The sequence below is a fragment of the Typopeltis vanoorti genome, chromosome 10 (genome assembly GCF_054136105.1).
Source record: "Typopeltis vanoorti isolate ZY-2024b chromosome 10, IOZ_Tvanoo_1.0, whole genome shotgun sequence".
Lineage (NCBI taxonomy): Eukaryota > Metazoa > Arthropoda > Arachnida > Uropygi > Thelyphonidae > Typopeltis > Typopeltis vanoorti.
The window spans coordinates 117,098,547-117,119,472 of record NC_143558.1 but is presented as its reverse complement, the minus strand read 5'-3'; the positions used below and the strand labels follow the sequence as shown (position 1 = coordinate 117,119,472).

Below are 20,926 nucleotides of genomic sequence, written 5' to 3'. Positions count from 1 at the left end.
TACATAGCCACACATGTGTCACTGCTTGTGACTAAGTGTGGATTGTGCATGCAATGATAAATAGTACTCTGATGTAATCAGTGTGTTTTTTCCTTAAATCTATGAATATGCTTGCATTTTCTTTATTTTTCTTTATTTATTTAATTAAATAATGGCATCATGATAAAATTAAATAATGCCTTTAACAACTGGAACAGGTGTACTGGCTGAATATCACCTCTGCTCTCAGGCAATGCATTCCAATCACCCACCACTGAGCATGCAAAAAATATACTCCTCGCCACATTGCTCACACCCAATTTCAAGGGATGACCTCTCACTCTCCCTGTCTCCAGATATTCTATAAAAAATCTCATCCACGTTAATCTGGTACATTTCAATCAGTCTCCCCTCTTCATTTTATCCACTAGGACCAGTAATTTGCATTCTCTCAATCTGTCCTCATATTCTGCATTCTTGAGACCAGACTATAACTTAGTCATTTATCTCTGAACCCTCTCCAACATCACATCATCCTTTTGAAAACCTGGCAACCAAATCTCTGCACAGTAATCCATATGCGGCATGATCAAAGTCTTGTACAATGGTATCAAAACATCCTTACTTCAACACATCACTTTTCTCCATATCATTCCTATTGTCTGCTTTGTTGTTCACACAAATGTAGCAACATGTTCAGGAAATTTCAAGTCCTTATTCGACATCACTCCCAGATCTTTCATCTCCTCACCAAAATATTCCCACCAATCCTGTACTCTGCATTTCATCTTTGTTCCCGTTTCCCAAATTTTAAAACCTTACACTTTGCAACATTAAACTGATATCCCCCCCACACTCTCACCCATTCAGACAGTCTATTTAGGTCCTCTTGCAAATCTACACCTGTTCTACTTCTCAATTGCAAATAACTGTGTATCACCATTTAAGCCCTTTTCAATGTCAATTACATACAAATTAAACAACAATGACCACCCCAAATCAGACACCTGTGGCATGCCACTAGAGACTTTACTCTTCTGGGATATCACTCCCACATACATAACTTGCTGATACCTATCAGACAACCAATCTCTAATCCACTGCAGTAATTTACTATCCAACTCCAACTGTTCCAATTTAACTACAGCAATCCCTTAATTAATACGCCTAATATGTTCTTTAAAACAGGTGCATTAATCGAAAACGCAATTATCAAATATAATAACCTATGAGAAAATGTATAATTTGTTGCTCAAATTTCTTTTTTGACCCTTAATTTTTTTTATAAAAAAATTAGGATATGTCTCAGGGCTTAGTCGAAGGAAAACCATGAAGCTGAAAGACAATAAAACATATTCAGAATATAAATTTATTATTCTGCTTCTTAACAAAGAATCGAGCTAACGTAGTTTAGTGGGAATTCTGTTTCTTTTTTTCATACAACTGACGGTATGATCCTATTGCCTCACCTGCAAATTTTACTGGTTTTCTCTCTTCACCAGGTTCAGTCTCTAAGCATTGCTGCTTAAAAACTTCAATTGTATGAAAACTATTTTCAAATTCATGTTGGAGGCTTAATGGATTTTTTACAACATTCAAAAAGAATTAAAATAGAATTTAATACTTCCTATATTTTGTCCTAGTCACTAGGACATCTACGGGAATTACAAAAACAATTAATGTAACATGCACACACAAATCTTGCAATACTAATATTTTATCATTAGTTTATCATCAATTAACAATCTTTGTTCCAGTGGAACCGCCCTTACTACTGAGCTTAACCACATACACAACACTTTCCTCTCCAATGGCTACAGCGAACACAGCATCAAAAAAATAATCAGTTCCTCCCCCATTCCCCGTCCTTCTCGTCAACAAGATTTTAAAAATGCCATCACCATACCCTACATCCGTGGCACATCTGATAAAATAGCCAAGATACTAAAAAAGCACAACCTACACACGGTATATAAGCCCTACTGCAAACTTGTACTCTTATCCGTTCTACGAAAGATCAACTCCCTCCTCTCTCACTGTCTGGAGTTTACAAAGTACCCTGTTCCTGTAAGCTGGCGTACTTTGGACAGACAGGCAGATCAGCATCCATCTGCCTGGAGGAACACAAGTCTTACATATGTAAACATAACTATGGCCATTCAGGCTTGGCAGACCATGTTTTGGACACGACCCACAGAGTATCATGGAAGAAAACCACCATGCTCCACCACAGCAAATTCAAGAAAGAGAGACTTTTCTTAGAAGCAGCAGCAGCAGCTCTCAGAAACCAACCAAATCTTAATAAATATGGTTGCATTAAGCTTCTGAAGATTTGGGAAACACTCATCACCAGAGGTCCCATCTTACATTCCAGGCCACCTACTACTGCCCTTAGAGGGCACTCCACCTAGATAGGACTTTAGTGTCACCCACATGGTTGGGCTTAGTATTGTAAGATTTGTGTGTGCATGTTACATTAATTGTTTTTGTAATCCCTGTAGATGTCCTAGTGACTAGGACAAATTTATATGAAGTATTAAATTCTATTTTAATTCTTTTTGAGTGTTGTAAAAAATCCATTAAGCCTCCAACATGATGTCCTCACAGCACTTAAGCCTCCACACACATATCTTCAAATTGTTTCTGTAAAACCACTTTGGGCTTGTCAGTGATTGAATTTTTTTCATATTTTTCAGGATCTTCCCATTGTGCATCTAAAATTAGCAGGTCGGAATCACTCAACTTCTCAGAATGAGATTTAATTTCATCTGAAAAGCCTCTAAAATCATTTGCACAATGTGGAAGAATGTGCTTCCAAACAACTCGCATCTTGCTAGCAGTAATTTCATTCGACTTTGCAAATTTATAACCACGCTGAGATTTCTCTGATTTGGCTAGAAAAGTCTTGGCAGACATTCACTTCCAAAAAAAGACTGGTTTCATCGACATTAAGAAGGAGACAATAGTCCCCTTCTTACACAATTTGCTTCAAAATCTCTGGATATCCCTTATCTGCACTTGCAGTTTCGCCTGTGATTAGAACATTATGTAGGCTACTTCTCTTTTTGAAACACTCAAATCACCCAGCACTAATGTGCAATTCTTCTTTTCCATCATTGATAGCCCTTTCTTTCCAGGTTACAAAGAGACAATGCTTTTGATTTAATAAGGCCGGTGTTTAGCAGGATCCGTTTTTGGTTACAATCTTCGATCCATGTAAAAAGAAGTCTGTCTAATTCAATCATTATAATACTTTGATTTTCAGTGCATACATGATGAGCTTCAAGCAAACACACCTGGACTTGGCTGGTTCATTTTTCTTTATTATTTCAAGTTTTTCTTCCATTCAGATTACTTTTCGAATAATTTTCACACTTCTGTTTTTTGCTCACTAATTCTTTTACTCATGATTAAAGGTTAGGAAAATAATTTAAAATAAAAAGGTACGGAAAACAACTGCACGAGATATGATCAGCAAAATGCTATGTAAAGCAGATGACGTAAATTTGGAACATAGCGTACATGGAAATAGTGTAGTATGCTATTAAAAAATAACTCTGTAAAATGTTTCAAATCGGTAATTAAATTATTTCATCCTGGTGAGTGATTTTTTAAAATAGTTAGCCATAAAAAATGTACAGATCGAAAATATTTAAAATTTGTAACATTTATTTTTAAGATGTATACAGGTGCACTATTCGAATTTTAGAGGTGCACTAATCAAATTTGGGTATCGAAAAAAAATGACGCACTAATCAAGGGATTGCTGTGCTAGTTTGTCACATGGTAATCTATCAAAAGCCTCTGCAAAATCTAAATATACTACTGTATGTGCATCTCCTTTGTATGATGTATTCGTCACCTTATAATAATAAGTAAGCAGATTGCTAAAATATGATCTTCCTTGAGCAAATTCATGTTGTTCGTTAAAGTGAATTTTACTGCTGTCAACACTGTTCTGAATCCTTGTCCTCACTAGCTTCTCCAACACCTTGACCACAACTCCAGACAAGCAGATTGGCCTATAATTTGAAGCCTTAGTCTATCACCCCCCCCCCCCCCAATTTTTGAAGCAGAACAATTTTGCAATCTTTCCACTCCTTGGGAACTTAGCACATACAGTGATATACCATCGAGTCCCATGGCCTTGTTGACATCAAGTTCACTTAATTCCTCATGTACCTCCTGCTCACTAACTGTCACTGGTTCCTCCTCCGTTTCCACTGCTCTCAAGTTCTGTATTATGTTACAATCACAAGGATGGAATACTTTAACGAACTGCTCATTTAACACACCTAGTATATTCAACTCAGTGTTCATCATTCTCCCATTATCACTGACCAATATCATCATCCCATAATCAGGCTTCCTGCTACTAGTCGCATATCAAAAAAACTGCCAAGAATTTCTTTTAGTATCACTTGCTAACTACTGCTCATACTACACTTCTGCTACCCTTACTGAGTCACCTTCCTGGTTTGCTCTTTGTACTCTTCATGTAACGGATTATCTTCACTCATCTTGTGCCACCTCCACAATACTCTTTTTTTTCTCCAGATTGCATGCTTCATCTCTTCAGTCATCCATTATACAGCTACCTTATTTAATCTTCTGATCTTTGAAATAAATTCAGTCACTTCCTGAGTACAGACTAAGCAGCACTGATTTTCTTCCCATTAAAATTCTCATTCCATGATATCGCTGCAAGCTGCCTTGTGAGTTTGTCATGATCACCTGCCTTATAGTTCCACATATAACCCTTTCTTACAAATGTCTGGCTGCCACCCAACTGATCACTTCATGGTCACTTTAACCAACTGAAGGATGATGTGACACTTCATTTCTAACATCTTCTAATGAGGTGATCAAATCCAAGATCCTCGATCCATGTGTGGCCTCTGTTATGTACTGCTTAAGGTAGTTATTCTTTAAAAACTCAAAAAAATCATTCTCTTTAGTTCCTGATGCTGTCTGTTCATTTTAGTCTACATTACCATAATTGAAATTGCCCATAATGATCATCCTTCAATTATTAGCCAGACCAATTTGTGTAAACATTTCCTTCTCACTGCATTCCACATTACCAGGTCTATAGCAACACCTTACTAAACATTTCATCCTGTCCACCTCCACTTCACACCTGCTGCTTTAAAACTATTGTCAATATTTGCTCCTTGCATCTCCACCATAGATGGGAACAACTACTATGCTATCATCCAGAATGTGCTAGGGAACAAGCCTTGGACCAGATTTTTTAACGTAAGCATTATCTCTAGTAAGGTCCAAAGGTAGTGAAAAGAGAGGAAGATAGAGGAGGCACAAGACAAAAATATAAATTATCACTCAATCTGCATCTCAGCAGCAGTGGTCAAGGTACTGAAGAAGTTGGTTATGGACAAAATTCAAGTGGTGACCTACCTCATGTAATTAATCCTTAGTAGGCTACATAATTCCAATTCCTTTAACCCCATGTAGCCTTTCCTTCTTGCAATGCTGAAGTGCCCTATAATAATTATTGCCCTTTACTCATTGAGCTTATTTGCTGATGCAAATCATGCATTAGCCGGCCTGGTTGGCCAAGCGGTTTAAGCCTGCTTCAGTGATAATATATGTGCTTAACTTTACATTGAATATGAGACCGATGATACTCAACTCTAACCAAGGTGTTCGGTTAAAATTTCAGGATTTGTGAAGTGTTCCATCGTAGGAAATGTTTGTGGAATACGCTGGTGTAGATGATGATATTGGTGTAGTTGCAGTTCGCTGTAGTTGGTGGATTGAGTGGTGGAGACGAAGAGTTGTAGAGTGGGTGCCCTCCCTCGATGAGTCTTTGGATTCCCTGGAGGGATCACATCATAATAATAATATCACCCTCTGCATCATCTGACCTACAGCAGCAACTGACAACGTATTTTAGACATTTTAAAGGAACATGCATACTGGACATATTTACAACAGTTAACAAATGCACAGAAAAAAGATAATGTATTAACGACTCCAATATATTTTGTTGAATGTAACATGAACAATGTCAGGGAGAAAAGAACAGTTAACAGTGAAAAAATGAATCACGCGAATCACACTGTAGTAAATATATAATAATATGAATATACTATTATATATATATGGGTGGTCTCAACCATAAATGGCAACACTATCGGCAAGATTTTTTTTTTTCTAAGTTAGTACAACTGTCATAAGCATCTATGTGAAATTGCAAGTCATTCTATCACGTAGTGATAGAATGACTACGTGACAGTTGTTTTAAACAGCTGTCAGAAGCAAAAGTGTTGTCTGTATTCCTTGAAATGGATAAAATTGAGTATCATGTGGTTATAAAATTCTTTGTAAAAGAAGGTTTAACACCAAAAGAAATTCATTCTAAGTTCGGTAAAGTTTATGGGCACTCTTCTCCTTCATTTTCGACAATTAAGAAATGGGCTGCCGAGTTTAAATGCGCCCATACCAGCCTTGAAGATGATCCACGTGAAGGATGTCCAAAAAGTGTAACAACACCAGAAATCATTGATCGGTGCACGATATAGTATTGGATAACTGGCGAGTCAAAGTGCATGAAATTGCTGAGACTATAGGCATTTCAAAAGAATGTGTAGGACCTCTTTTGCATGAAGAATTGCGAATGAAAAAGCTTTGCACAAGGTGGGTGCCAAGCAGATCAAAAACAAACTCGCATGAAAATCTCTGAACAGTGCTTGGAGCATTTCAACAAGAATAAAACTGATTTTGTGCATTGATTTATTACTATGGATGAGACTTGGATTCACCAATAAACACCAGAATCCAAACAGCAGTCAAAACATTGGACAGAAGCCAGTTGTTAGTTCAGAGCCAAAGAAGACAAGGTCACGACATAGGTGTTTTGGGATGCTAAAGGCATTTTGTTTATTAATTATCTTGAAAAGAGTAAAACAATAATCGGGGAATATTATTCTGATATTTTAACCTGACTAGACGAAAAAATTCGTGAGAAAAGACACGGTTTGCAGAAGGAAAAAATCATCTTTCATCAGGACGATGTGTTTTGGCAATGGGAAAATTAAGGGATCTGCACTATGAATTGTTGAAACATCCATCCTATTCCCCAGATTTGGATCCCTCTGACTTCTACCTCTTCCCAAAACTAAAAATCTTCCTCACTGGTCAGTGTTTTTCTTCAAATCAAGAGGAGATTGCAGCTGTAGAGGGGTATTTTGCAGATCTTACTGAGAACCACTACAGGGATGGGATAATGGCGCTGGAGCATCACTGCGATAAATGTATTAGTCTTAAGAGAGATTATGTTGAAAAATAAAAATAATTTTGAAATTATAAATTTGTTTTTTCATTGTTAGGCCGAGAACTTTTCAGACCACCCACGTATATATTATATCCTGTTGGCCTTTATCTCACATCAAATGTCTTGTGTTTAGAAGTGCTGGGCAAAACTCGTATTTGACTCTCAGGAGTGAAAATACCACTAGGAAAGGATTAAATCAATGTTTAGTGCTTCCAATTGTCATGAAAATAAACATCTCCAGGGAGTAGAATTCCCAACTGTAACACACACACACACACCAAACAAACTGACATTCAGTACACTCAAGTCCAGAGTCCTAACTAGGTAGAATGCCCTGTATGAGCACCATTTGAAGGGCCTCAGTTGTAACACAGAATCTCTGAGAATTTTAGAAGTTTGATGCATCCATACTTATTTAGATAACGTTAGTTTTGAAGGCTGCTGCATATTATAAAAAAGTGTTTCACTTTCAAACTTAATGGGAGTAATACCCAATACATGGTCTGAATGACCATAGTTTACCATGATTACAGATGTATTTTTATGTTCTATGTGGATGATGGTCAAACTTCCATTCTGTTCATAGTAGGACAGTTTGCAAAAACAAGGTACTTTATACACACCAATAACTAAAGGTGAAAGGAGCTGGTCCTTAGAACAAACAAGGATAATCAGTTGCAAGTGAGGCTTGAAGGTTATACACAGCCTGTATTCATTCAATATCTTTCAAAAAAGTTCTCCTTATTTATAAACATGCCAGTTTTGCTCTGCTGTGGGAACAGATCAGCTATTTGTACTAGCCTGGCTGCTGCTGCTGCTAATGCAGTGAGCATCTTAGCTTTCTACAATTCTCAAAATAGAGTTCAAGCATTCTTTTGACATTTCTGATGTCTGTGCCCTTAAAGAATTCATAAAAGTAAGAAACAGACATATCAGAAAGTAGAATAGTCTTTTTAACTCAAAAGTTCAACCTCAAGTTTAGCCTCTCCAAGTTGTAATTAATCTACCACCAAAAAAGGCTTATTGAAGCAGTCATCAGAACCCTTAGTCTCAGTCACCACAACTTTGATATAGTGCTTAAACAAGTACTGAATGGCCAACATTCTTTCTGAAGCTTCACTATTCAAAAGTAATCTGTCACATAATCTCAAGAGTATATGAAAAGATAATAATATAATTCTTACCAGAGAAGACAAGGTAATCCTCAATATTGGTGAATGTAATCGAAAATTGGATGTTATTCTCAGAGACCTAATTATACTCTTAAAGCCACAGTAAATGATTACAGCAATGACTACAGAGATTCCTCCTGTTAGGGATTATCCAAACTCCATCTCCTCCCACCACCGGTCATGCCCTTATTCTACCAATTTTAAAGCATCTATCAAAAATTTTAATTGTAAATAACTGACATGGTGATCAGCTTTGACATCAACTCTCTGTTTACAAATATTTCTTTGAATGATACTTAACACTTTTAAAGAAATGTTTTTCCTCCTGATATCACAAATCTCTTTGCCTCTGCTATCCATTCTCTTGGAAGAACAAAATCTATAAACAGCAGGTACCACAATGGATTGTTTTTCTAGAAACACACATAATAATTAATCACATATTAATTAAGTGGCAAACCGGAAGTATAGAATTTGTTGCATCCTGTCCCATGGTCCTTTTAAATTTGGTCCTTTCCCAGTACTGTTTTCACTCCATTAAGCCTCTAACATGGTGATCTCAAATATACTCCCTCTGCTTCTCACCTCCTGCTGAACTCCTAATTTTTTTGCTGCAGTTCACCTGAAGCTTCCATTTTACCATCATACCTTTTGAAGATGCCAATTGGAGCCAAGCTTAAAACCTAGTATTGAAATATCATTAAAAGTGATATTAACACTTAAGAAGAGCTAAAATGGGAAATAATGTGCTGCAGCTTAGCATGTGGATCCAAACAACAGAAAATAATTCTAACTCATATTCCTCCCCCAAAGGATCTACAACTACCTTTTCAAAACTAAATGGGTATAAGTAAAGCTGTGTTTATTATTATTATTAAAGTGATACCACCATAGACTTGAAATAAACTGTCCTCACTCAAAATAGCGTTGAATCAGCTTTTCCTCCTAAATAAATCTAGCAGATTTATTTAGTACAGAATTAGTACCATCTCATTTGCATAAAGAGTTGAGATGAATATCTAATTTTAATATCAAGTTAAACTGCCCAGGCTGCTATAGAGGATGAAATATATTAGCTATCTTATTCTTCTATTCCATGTTATTTCAATTATATTTAAATTTCAAAAGTATAATTTGCACCTGTTTTGAGTGCCTTCTGATGGCCATTATGGTGATGAATACCACTTTTGTTCTAATAGAATCCATACATGTGGATGATTATTACACTACCTCCACTGTTAGGTACAGTTAGTGTATATAATCATCCACAGCATTTCTCTTGATACCTTATCACATGCCTTTTCATATATACAATTCAGAACCCTGTTATTACGTTCCCATGATTTCTTGACTGTCATTCAGTAAAAATCTAGTCCTGATAACCTATTTGACTTGAACCCAGTTTGTTCATACCCAAGTTTTTCCTGCACAATTTTTCTTAGCCTCTTCTCAAATATGCCTGCATGAATATTTATTTGTCAATATTCATGCAAGCAAAATTAACACCCATGCAAGTGAAATTTCTCTACAATTGCTCTAAAGAACTATAGCACACTATAATTTCTACATTGGAATTCTATGATTGCTCTACAGAAATTATAGAATTTCTACAGGGACTGCTTAAGGGCATAGAGATACATAACTTGAAAAAACCATCCACATAACCTTTAAGGAATGTAGAGAAATGAGACTTCAAATCTAATGCTACTCACTTTGTGTGGTGCTCCCCCATTAATAGGCATCCGATGGATGCTGAATGAAGAAGGATGAATGACAATTTGGTCCTTAGATGACCAAATTGTATTCTGTAATGACTTAAACCAGAAATAAGCATGATGGTACAACATGATGAAATTTCATGCAGGGACTGTCCAGTTAAACAAGCCTCCCAGTCTGCTTCATCAGCAGAAAGATATAAGACCTAAGAAGTCAAACTGGCACAAGAACTGGAGAAGTGCCACATGGATATAATTGGTGTTACTAAGATGAAGACTAAAGCAGGTTAGATGAAAATATATAGAATGCTATATTCATGCATCAAACCAAAAAGAGGAAGGAGTACAGATAGCATTCAAAAACAAATGCGAAGATGATCTTCTTGAAATGGCAGGCAATATCAAGTAATTATGGGGACAAATTTCAAAATGGGGAACTGGACAATGAAATTTATTTGTTCCTTAGGAGAACCTGCAGGAGGAGGATAGAGGCCCATCCCTAGAAAGAAGCAGAGGAAATTTTTGAGTTATTAGAGAAAGCACTGACATCAAGAAATCAGAAAAGCTGCTCCTGTTGCATATTTAGGCAACAGGGTAGGAAATAAATCACAGGCATACAGAAATGCTTGAGGAAAATTTGAAGAAAAGTGCAAAGCTAATAAATTGGTTAGTACCTGTTAGATTTCTGTTCAAGACATGGACAATTCATCACCAACACCATGTTATGGTGTTGGTGATGAATTGGCCATAAAGATATGGCCTAATTCACATGTAGAAGATATAAGAAAAAAAAGAATTGCTGTATTTACTATATTATCATATGTTCACACTGGTCCAGGATACAAGAATACACACAGGATTTGAAATCGAATTATAGAATTTAGGTGATCACTACTTAAAAATTAATATCATACTGAAAAGAAAAAATATGTAATAAAGCTTTTAAAAGAATTAAAGTTGGGTTGTACCATCATTGTACCACCAAATTTTTCCTGCCATGTACACCTCTTGAGAGTACATGGCAGGAATTTGATGATGATGATGATGATTAAAGTTGGGTAGCTTTTGTGGGTGAACTATACACTCAACTATACAAATATTATTCAAGAAAACATCAACACGTTCGAAAACAAGAAACAAACCTTGGAGTTCAGTGGCAAACTAAAGAAAATGCTGATTCGGTTAGGGAGGCATGTGAAGTCATCCACAAGGATTAGAAAACTAAGAATTCCATAATGATTTGCTGAAGAAGTTCATCGAAGAGAAGAAAGCATATCAAATTAAATAGCAGCAGAAGACACCCTAAGAGAATACTGAGGATAATGTAAGACAGCAAAGCAATATGTATGTTCTTACCACAGTATTCCCATGTCTTACATGGGAATACTGTGGTAAGAACATACATGATAAATATCAGGAAGGTGACAAAACGTTCTGGAGGCTGATGAAAAAGTTTGAAAGAATTTGGTAAAAGAAATCAAAAATGATAAAGGTACCATGAAAACTGAAGATAAAATTAATCTAGATGTCTGGAATAACCCTGAAAGCTTGTTGAATCAAGCAAACACTGAAAGCAGTCACACAAAAATTCAAAAGGAATGCAAATCAGAAGTACACATCAAGTCTTCAGATAGAAAAGCTATACAATTCCCGAAATGAGCAAGGGCAGCTGGAGTAGATGATACAGCCATAAATGCTCAAATATGGAGGTGCGGGTCAGAAGGTGGTCTAGTTCCAAACGATTAGAGTAGAGCTATCATACTTCCTGTCTACAAATATGAAAGACACAATGCAAGAATTACAGGGGATTTCTGTACAAGAGTTTCAGATAAGATTTATGCACCATACTTGATCACTAAGAAAAAATGTGAAGAAAAACTTCAGCAAGCTGGATTCATGCCAAAAATAGGTTGTCAGGATGATATTTTCATCACTTGGGGGGAGGGAACCTTGAGAAATAATGGGAATATAACAAGGATCTGTATTTAAGTTTTGTAGATTTAAAAAAAAAAAAAAAAAGGATATGATAAGGATCAAAGAGAAACACAACAAAGGATATATATATATATATATATATATATATATATATATATATATATAGGAAGGTGCATTGACATAAAAATGAGTGCGAGAAAAGGATGCACTCTATCTCCACTCCCATTTATGTTGCTCCCATTATGAAAGAAACTGGCATCAAATCCTTTATCTGAGATATATGAAACTTATCACTCTGCTTTATGCAGATGATGATGATATACTCCTAAAGAAATCCAGAATTTAGTTAGTTTAGTTAAAGAATCCTGGAATTAATTCTCCAGGATTCTTTAACTAAATTGAATAATAGCTGTAACAAACTTTGTATAAAAATATGCAATAAAATGACTAAAAAATAGACAGGAATAAAAAAAAAAAAAAAAAACCATGAGATGAAAATAGCACAAAAATGGAAACCCAACTGCATTCTATGCCAAGAACATACAAAACAAGTAAAATATTTCAGCTATTTAGGCACAATGTTTGGTGTTAATAGCAAAATTTAGTATGGAAACAAAAACAAGATACACATAGCTGATATAGAAGAGAGCTAACTGAATAAATTTGTATGGATTAAGAGTGAAATTAGCCAAAACATTAAACTAGAAGTATATAACAGTGTTCAAACCAATTTTAACATATGTGTCTGAGAGATGGATTAGAAATAAAATAGATGATTCAAGACAGGTCTGGAGACCTTGGATAAGAATTCTGAGTAAAATGAGGGGAGTGAACAGAGAGCATCAAAGCTGGAACTATTTTAAAAATGATATAAGGTTTGAACCTGACATTGTTAGCATTCAAGAATGTGTTAGCAGAGCTAATCAAATGTGGTATGATCATTTAAAAAGAATAGAAAGGTTAACAAAAATAGATGTTTGATATCAGGATGACAGTATAAAAAAAAAAGATCCAAAAGAAGCCCAAGATCTAGGTGGATTAATGCAATCATAGTACTTGAAAACAAAAGTATAAAAATCTAACAATACTGAAATGCTGATAAGTGATAGACTAATCTTGAGGAAAACTGATTGGACATTAGTAATAATGTAAACTTAATCATGTAGACTATCATTGCACTCTGCATGCCCATTGAGGGTACTCCCTTCAGAAAATTGATGATAATGAATTTCTATGGAGTGTTTCTTACAACATATAAAATTTCTATATCTCTATAAAATTGCTCTATAATTTCTCTATAGAAATACAGAAAAATTCAACTAATAATGAAATTGCTCTAATATTCTCACATTCAACTCCATCTTCCTTTTTACAGATGGGTATGCCAACCATCAAGAATTTCACCAAGACCTTCAGAATTATGCAGTATAGTCACTGTAAAACTATCTCCATATCTAAGCATTTCTGGTAAGTTATCTAATCTACTTAGTGTTAACTACCACTCTGTTTATTGGAGGTCTGATGCAAATCTCTTTTAACCATTAAAGCAAAGTTTCCATATTATCTAACTCTAAATGCTAGGTCTGTAATTTTATGCGTGGGTAAGATTTGCACAACAAAAGTAAATCAAGCTTTCTTTCTGCACTAAAGGTATCTTAATAGCTTTTCTACCTCAAGGGCTGTTATCTACCCCTGAGAGGATTTGTCCTGAACATTTACTATCACTGATTTGTCACTGCTTTTATGTAATTTAATAATCTTTCAGTTATTACTCCAGACATCTAGAATATCATTTTCACCAGTTTTTATGCTATAACGTTATATCAAATTTATCATCTCTCATTCCTTTTGTAGCACACTTTTCTCCAGTTATAAACTTTTTCAGTAGCCTTCATGATATTTAACTCCTATATGCTTACTAGTCTTCCCATGACTTTTTTTTAGTTACTTTCACACCGTCATCTATCTTAATTTTACTCTGCTGTTCAGCAGGAATCAAACACGAACCAGCTCCTCTTCTTAGTGTCAGGTACACTCTCTTGGTATTTGAAAAATCTCTCTCCTCTTTTCTTCTAGAACCTTTTGTATCTGTTGGCACGAATAAATCTGATTGTCCAAATTCCTGTTTTCAAATAAGTAAATATCACTCTACGTGAAACTGATTGCTATTCAAGTTACCTTCGCATTCTGTCGAATATTATATTAAAGCTACTCTTTCGATGCTTTTCTGAATTTTATACCGAACTGACAAAATCCAAAACATACGTAAACAAATTTAAATATGTAATTACGCAAAAGAAATAATAAATATAATATAAAAATCCCTAGTCTATTTTAAAAAAACTCACATTTAGACTTCCACAATGACTTCTAGAATAACATTTCCGAGTTTATTCATAATAATAACACAAACAAGTAAACAAACATAATCAGTATTCATATCCGTTACTTACACAGTAATGCAAAAGATCCATCACTGATTTAATTCCTAGTAATTTTACTCTCCAGGATCATGTGTACTGTATTTCAAATCAGTAAATAGTGGACTCGTGAATATGCCACTTGACTGATCAGTCCATTTTCTGATGAGGTGTTTCATTTTCACATGACAAATGAAATAAGGATAACATTTCTGAACAAAATGAAGATGAACGTGAAGTTACGGATGAAATATCTCCATTCTTAAAGTGAAACAGTTAGCATGTTAACCTCATCACTGAGCCTTAGTACATCTACAACATTTGAAGATTACCATTAAAATGCAAATACCTGTCAAGTTCTCTTTCCAAAAATTCACATGGTTAAACCACAAAATTCCACAACTAGGTGACAACGACAAAATACGGCACGACGCCGCAGTTAAGCAGATCACCCCACTGCGACGTCGCAGTGGGATACTATACTGAAAACAGGACGAATCCATATTTAGTTATTTTTGACTAAAAATTCGCAAATCGATAATATAATTATAATTAATATAATCTTTAATTACATAAATAGGTATAATAATCAAATTATCATTTATTTCGATTTTTATTAAGAATTACTTAAATTTTTTCATTTGTAGTACAAAAAGTGATCATAAAGTTTTGTATTATTAGATGATTTCCACCAATGAAAAGTTATAGACCTATATAACATCATCAGCGCGAGTTAGGTGAGGATTTCATCATCCAAGATCCCTGGTCTAGAAAACCAATCACGAATCTTTTTGAAATCATTTCACGTCTTCAATAGGCAAAGATCGATGAATGCTTTTCTAGAATAGGGTTTCTGTATGTGCTACCACATAAAGCCATTAAAAATGGCCACGCTCATGTAAGATTCGAACCCAAGCCTGGGTTCGAAGGTTGGAGAGCGGAGAAGTTACCGACTCGGCCAAATAGGCTGACAACCGTACATAAAAGTGATCAAGTTTAAGGCTGCAGAACTCAACAATTAACACTCTTCATTAAAACTATACTGAGAAAACAGGAACTACATCTCATTGTACTAGAGGTGACATAAAAATTATAGGGTTTTTTTCTTAAAGAAGAAACTTTCTTCTTTCAGTTTATTTTATGTATTTTCTATCCCAGCTAATTTGCTTGTTTCAGATGAAAAACAGAATTTTCGAGAGGAAACCCTTCTACCTCGTAGGAAACGTGCTAAATATCTTTCAGCCTTTGCTTTGCTTTCTAGACAGGATTCCATCAATGGTCTTTCCAACCAAAGCTTACACTGGTAACTATGGAATTTCGGCAAGTTATTAAGAGAGATAAGTGTCTCCTGTGCTGAAGAAATGAAAGAAAGTTTAAAAAAATCCATATTCTTTCATTAAAAAATATTTTAAACCATTAAAGTTTCGATATTAACCATAGAGCTTATGATAACACAATCTTTGATTTTGAGTTGCCTTGGTGTTGCACTACTTCAACGACGATGTCTCCGCAGGAATTATTGTCTTTGAAGGACCTTGCTGATAGTCTTTGAGTAACCTTGTATTAGTGCTTCTAATTAAGTTTCACACGTAATGAAAGATCCTTATAAATTTTTTCTAACCATTACATTTGACAATCCTTTGGACAAATGATGCATTTTGATTACTGGATTCTTGGTCGGTGCATGAATATTGAAGAAAGAGCCTAGGTTTCAAATCAGGTTCTTGAAACAAAGGCTATTAATAATCCATTATTCTTTTATAGATCACTCAAAAGGCAAAATTCTCATAAGTTCTCTTAACTTAAAACATCTTCTTCTCCTATCTAGGTGTTAGGCCTACTGGTCAGTTATAAAGCTATCTTAAGCCCTTCTAAGTCGTACCGTCCCGAGGATAAGGTGACTAGCCATATACCTCCTGTTATATTCTATTGCTTTACCTGTGTATGTTCACAGAGACGGTTTGCATGCTTTCGAGAGGAAAATCCCAGATAGATACACTGGGATTTTCCTCTGTGTATTTGGGATAAACTCTGATGTCCATGCCCGAGACCGACTAGCTTGGCTATGTGTGAGAAAAATCCTTAAGCTTCTCACGCCGGCAACGGGAATCGAACCCAAGACATTCCTTTCCCAGGCATATGGATGCCAAGTGCATAGCCAGCAGGCTAACTGCAAGGACTCGACTTAAAACTTATATTTCAAAATATTTACCTTTAAAAATATAATGAATTTTAAATATCAGTGCCCACTTGCAATTAGTCTTTTGATCCTTGGAGGTGTTAGGTAATGATGATGAAAATAATAAAAACATTTTTTTTATTATTTATCAGATAGTGGCGTTTGCACACCATCGCGCTAGGCCGCACGAAGGAAGTCTTGGTTTCGAGTCTAGTCGGCGACTAGAGGAAATTTTCTAAGCCTTTTTTCGACCGGTTCCCGAGTTAGTCGATCTCTGGCACGGGCAAGCAGGTTTTTCCTCCCGGAAACTCGGGTTTTTCGTCCTGTAAACTCAAGAAAATCGACCGTAGAACCCACATTATTTCAGACATTAAATATATTGTGTTAGGGTTAGAGACCACGAGATGGCGGCACATTTGAGCCGTCTCTCTTCACTGCGTACCGCTTAATTAGTGATAGCCTTGGGCCATCTGTCTCTGATTGGGTACCAGTGGAGATTGAACTGCCCACTCAGTCTCCAAAAGTTAGATAGGGCTAAATGGCCTCGCCTACTCCCGTATATACGGGAATAAAAAGGCGTTAGCTGATTTTTTTTTTTTTTTTTTAAATTATATATATATATATACATACAATAATATACGTGGGTGGTTTGAAAAGTTCGCGTCCTAACAATGAAAAAACGAATTAATAATGTCAAAATTATTTTCATTTTTCAACATAATCTCCCTTAACCACTTTAGCGGCCATTAAAGATCAAATACGCACCCTCAAAACTTCGTATTCATCATAAATTTCAATGTAATATCAATAGTATTACAATTTTTATATGCACTTCGCATCCATGGAAATGTGGAAGTATATATACGTCCTGGCTGGTAGTGGTTAAGTCTAATACATTTATTCCAGCGATGCTCCAGGGCCATTGAACGTCCTTGTAGTGGTTCTAAGTAAGATCTGCAAAATACCCCTCTACAGCTACAATCACCTCTTGACTTGAAGAAAAACGTTGACCAGCGAGAAAGATTATTAGTTTTGGGAAGAGACAAAAGTCAGAGGGAGCCAAATCTGGAGGATGTTCCAACAATTCATAGTGCAGATCCCTTAATATTCCCATTGCCAAAACACCTTCATGGGCAGGTGCATTGTCCTGATGAAAGATGACTTTGTTCTTCTGCAAACCGGGTCTTTTCTCACGAATTTTTTCGTATAGTCTGGTTAAAAGATCGGAATAATATTCCCCTGGTATTGTTTTACCCTTTACAAGATAATTAATAAACCAAATTCCTTTACCGTCCCAAAACACCGATGCCATGACTTTGTCTTCTTTCACGCTGAACAACCAGCTCTTGTCCACCGTTTTGACTGCTCTTTGGATTCTTGTGTGTACTGATGAATCCAAGCTCATCCATAGTAATAAATCAACTCACAAAATCAGTTTTATTATTGTTAAAACGCTCCAAACACTGTTCAGAGATTTTCATGCGAGTTCGTTTTTGATCTGTGCAGCACATATCTTGCACAAAGCTTTTTCATTTTCAATTCATCATGCAAAATGTATTCTACACGTTATTTTGAAATGCCTATAGTCTCAGCAATTTCACGCACTTTGATCCGCCCGTCATCCAATACGATATCGCGCATTGATCAATGATTTCTGGTGTTACAATTTTTGGACCTGCTTCACGTGGATCATCTTCAAGGCTGGCACGGGCGCGTTGAAACTGGGTAGTCCATTTCTTAATTGTGAAAAACGAAGGAGAAAAGTGCCCATAAACTTTTATGAACTTGGAATGAATTTCTTTTGGCATTAAACCTTCTTTTACAAAGAATTTTATAACCGCACGAGTCTGAATTTTATCCATTTAATGGGATACAGACAACACTTTGGATTCCGATATCTGTAAAAAAAAAAACTACTTGATAGAATGATTAGCAAAATCACATCGATGCTTATTACAGATGTACCAACCAAGAAAAGAAAATCTGACCAATACTGTTGCCATTTATGGTTGAGGCCGAAAGCTTATCTGACCACCCACTTATGTTATGTACATAAAATAAGTGGGTGGTCTGATAGGCCTCCCAAAGCCTAAACATAATCTATATGCTACCTCTTACATCTCTACCGAGCTCTTCAAGGAAGACTAAGGGTTTGTCAGATAAGTGTCGATGTGCTGACAATAAAAAGAAAATACCATTTAAATCTGATCCCAAAGAACAAGAGAAAAGACTCATGCTGGCTCGGACGTCGCCCGGTCAAACAAGGTCTGAGTCCCCGAGCAATCAGGGTTGGTTCGAAAAATCAGCTACTGAAAACAAAGACAAAAAAAAAAAAAAAACTCATGCCTGTAAAGGATGAAATATCAATAGGTACGTGAAATATCCGTACACTGTGGGCAACTGGAAAATTGCAGTTGTAGTTGCAGTTGACATTGTCAGGAGAAACAAATGGTGGAAGAGTTCTCTGGTCAAGAAATGAAAGTAAGCATGAAGCAGGCGTAGGTTTCCTGCTAAGTAACAAGGCCTGTCAGGCAATGATATGATACAAAGCAGTTAGTGAAAGGATAATAGTTACAAGATTCACTGCATAACCATTTAATATCACGACTATCCAAGTATATGCTCCCACTGCAGAGAGTACAGATGAAGATATTGAGAGATTTTACAGAGGCCTACAACTAGAAATTGATGAGGTACTGAAGCAGGATATACTCATCATTGGACGAGACTGGAATGCAAAGATTGGCAGAAATAGCACAGGATGGGTAAAGGTTATGGGAAAATTTGGATATGGAAAAATAAATGAATGCAGAGAGATTTTATGGAATTTGCCTCTGATAACAACTTGATGATTTGCAATACCAAACTCCAACAAAAAGATTGTCGTAAATGGACATGGCGCTCCTTCGAATATGATTGACAATATATTGATAGATCAGAAATGGAGAACATCAGTTCAACAGTGCAGATCATATCAAGGAGCTGACATTGATTCGGACCACAGCTTAGTGTTTGCGAATATAAAACTAAAACTGAAACAGAAATACAAAGGAAAGTTCCAAAAGGCTAGAGACATCTCAAGACTAAATGAAGACAGGCTAAGGACAACATATCAAAATATACTGGAAACTAAGCTTCTGGAAACTAAGCTTAAGACCCCAAGTGAAAAACAAAATATAAATACAAGAGCAAAACGACTGACTACAGTACTAAAAAGAGCAGTAGAGGAAGTAATTCCTGAAAAAGAGAAGATCAATAAGAAATGGATAATTCAGGAAACCCTGAAATTGGTACAAGAGAAAAGCGAACTGAAACTTAAAAGAATTCAGACGCAGCAGACCAGTTATACCGTCAAAAATGCAATGAAGTAAGGAAAGCAGCAAGATCTGATAAAGCCAAATGGCTGGAGGACCAATGCAAAGACATTGAACAGTACTATGGAGAACACAAAACTAGAGAGGTCTATAAACTTATAAGAAATGTCAATAGGAAGTGGCAAACAAGATCAGTAGCAGTCAAAAATGAAGATGGTAAAGTATTGATGGACAAGACTGAAATCATACAAAGATCGACAAAATATTGCAGTGATCTATATAAAAATCAACTAAATAACACTGCAACAGAAGTAATCAAAGAACTAAAAGCAATCTCTCCACCAGCAGGGATCTTTGAAAATGACATTTTGGAAGAGGAGGTAAATAAGGCTATAAAACATCGCAAGAACAACAAGAGTCCTGGAAATAACAACATAATAGGTGAGATGCTGAAATATGGGGGAGAATTGGTTGTAAAAGAAATCCATAAGCTATGCAATGAAATATGGAGATCAGAGTAACCCCCCGAAGAGTGGAAAAAATCGGTCTTGGTAGTTCTTCATAAGAAAGGCAGTGCTTTAGAATGCACCAATTACAGAACTATTGCACTAATGAGTCATCTTGGCAAAGTGCTGATGAAAATACAGAACGCCTGAAGGGTCATATGGAAGTATATCTTCCTGATGAGTGAGCCAGATTTTGAAGTGATTGAAGTACAGGGCACAGCACCGGTCAGAGCAAATTTTTGAGTATGGGCAAGATTTTTACTTCCGCCCTTTGGTCGAAATTGTATATGTATATATAAAAATTATTATTAATAAAATTATTAATTCATCTAATAAATATTGCTGAAATATCTGTTTGATTACATAATTTTAACACAATTTATAAATATTAGATAAATCACATTAAATA

At 35.8% G+C, this 20,926-nt stretch overlaps 1 protein-coding gene across 1 annotated transcript in view; it reads right to left on the bottom strand.

The window, feature by feature from the left end:
- LOC150102727 (uncharacterized) overlaps window positions 1-14,931 on the bottom strand; it is a 138,422-nt gene extending 123,491 nt beyond the window's left edge. The window contains exon 1 of the mRNA XM_090399242.1: window positions 14,552-14,931. Coding sequence (XP_090255368.1) covers window positions 14,552-14,572 — 21 coding nt within the window. The 5' untranslated portion in view covers window positions 14,573-14,931. The remainder of the gene's footprint in view (window positions 1-14,551) is intronic.
- Between the last annotated feature and the right edge of the window lie 5,995 nt (window positions 14,932-20,926).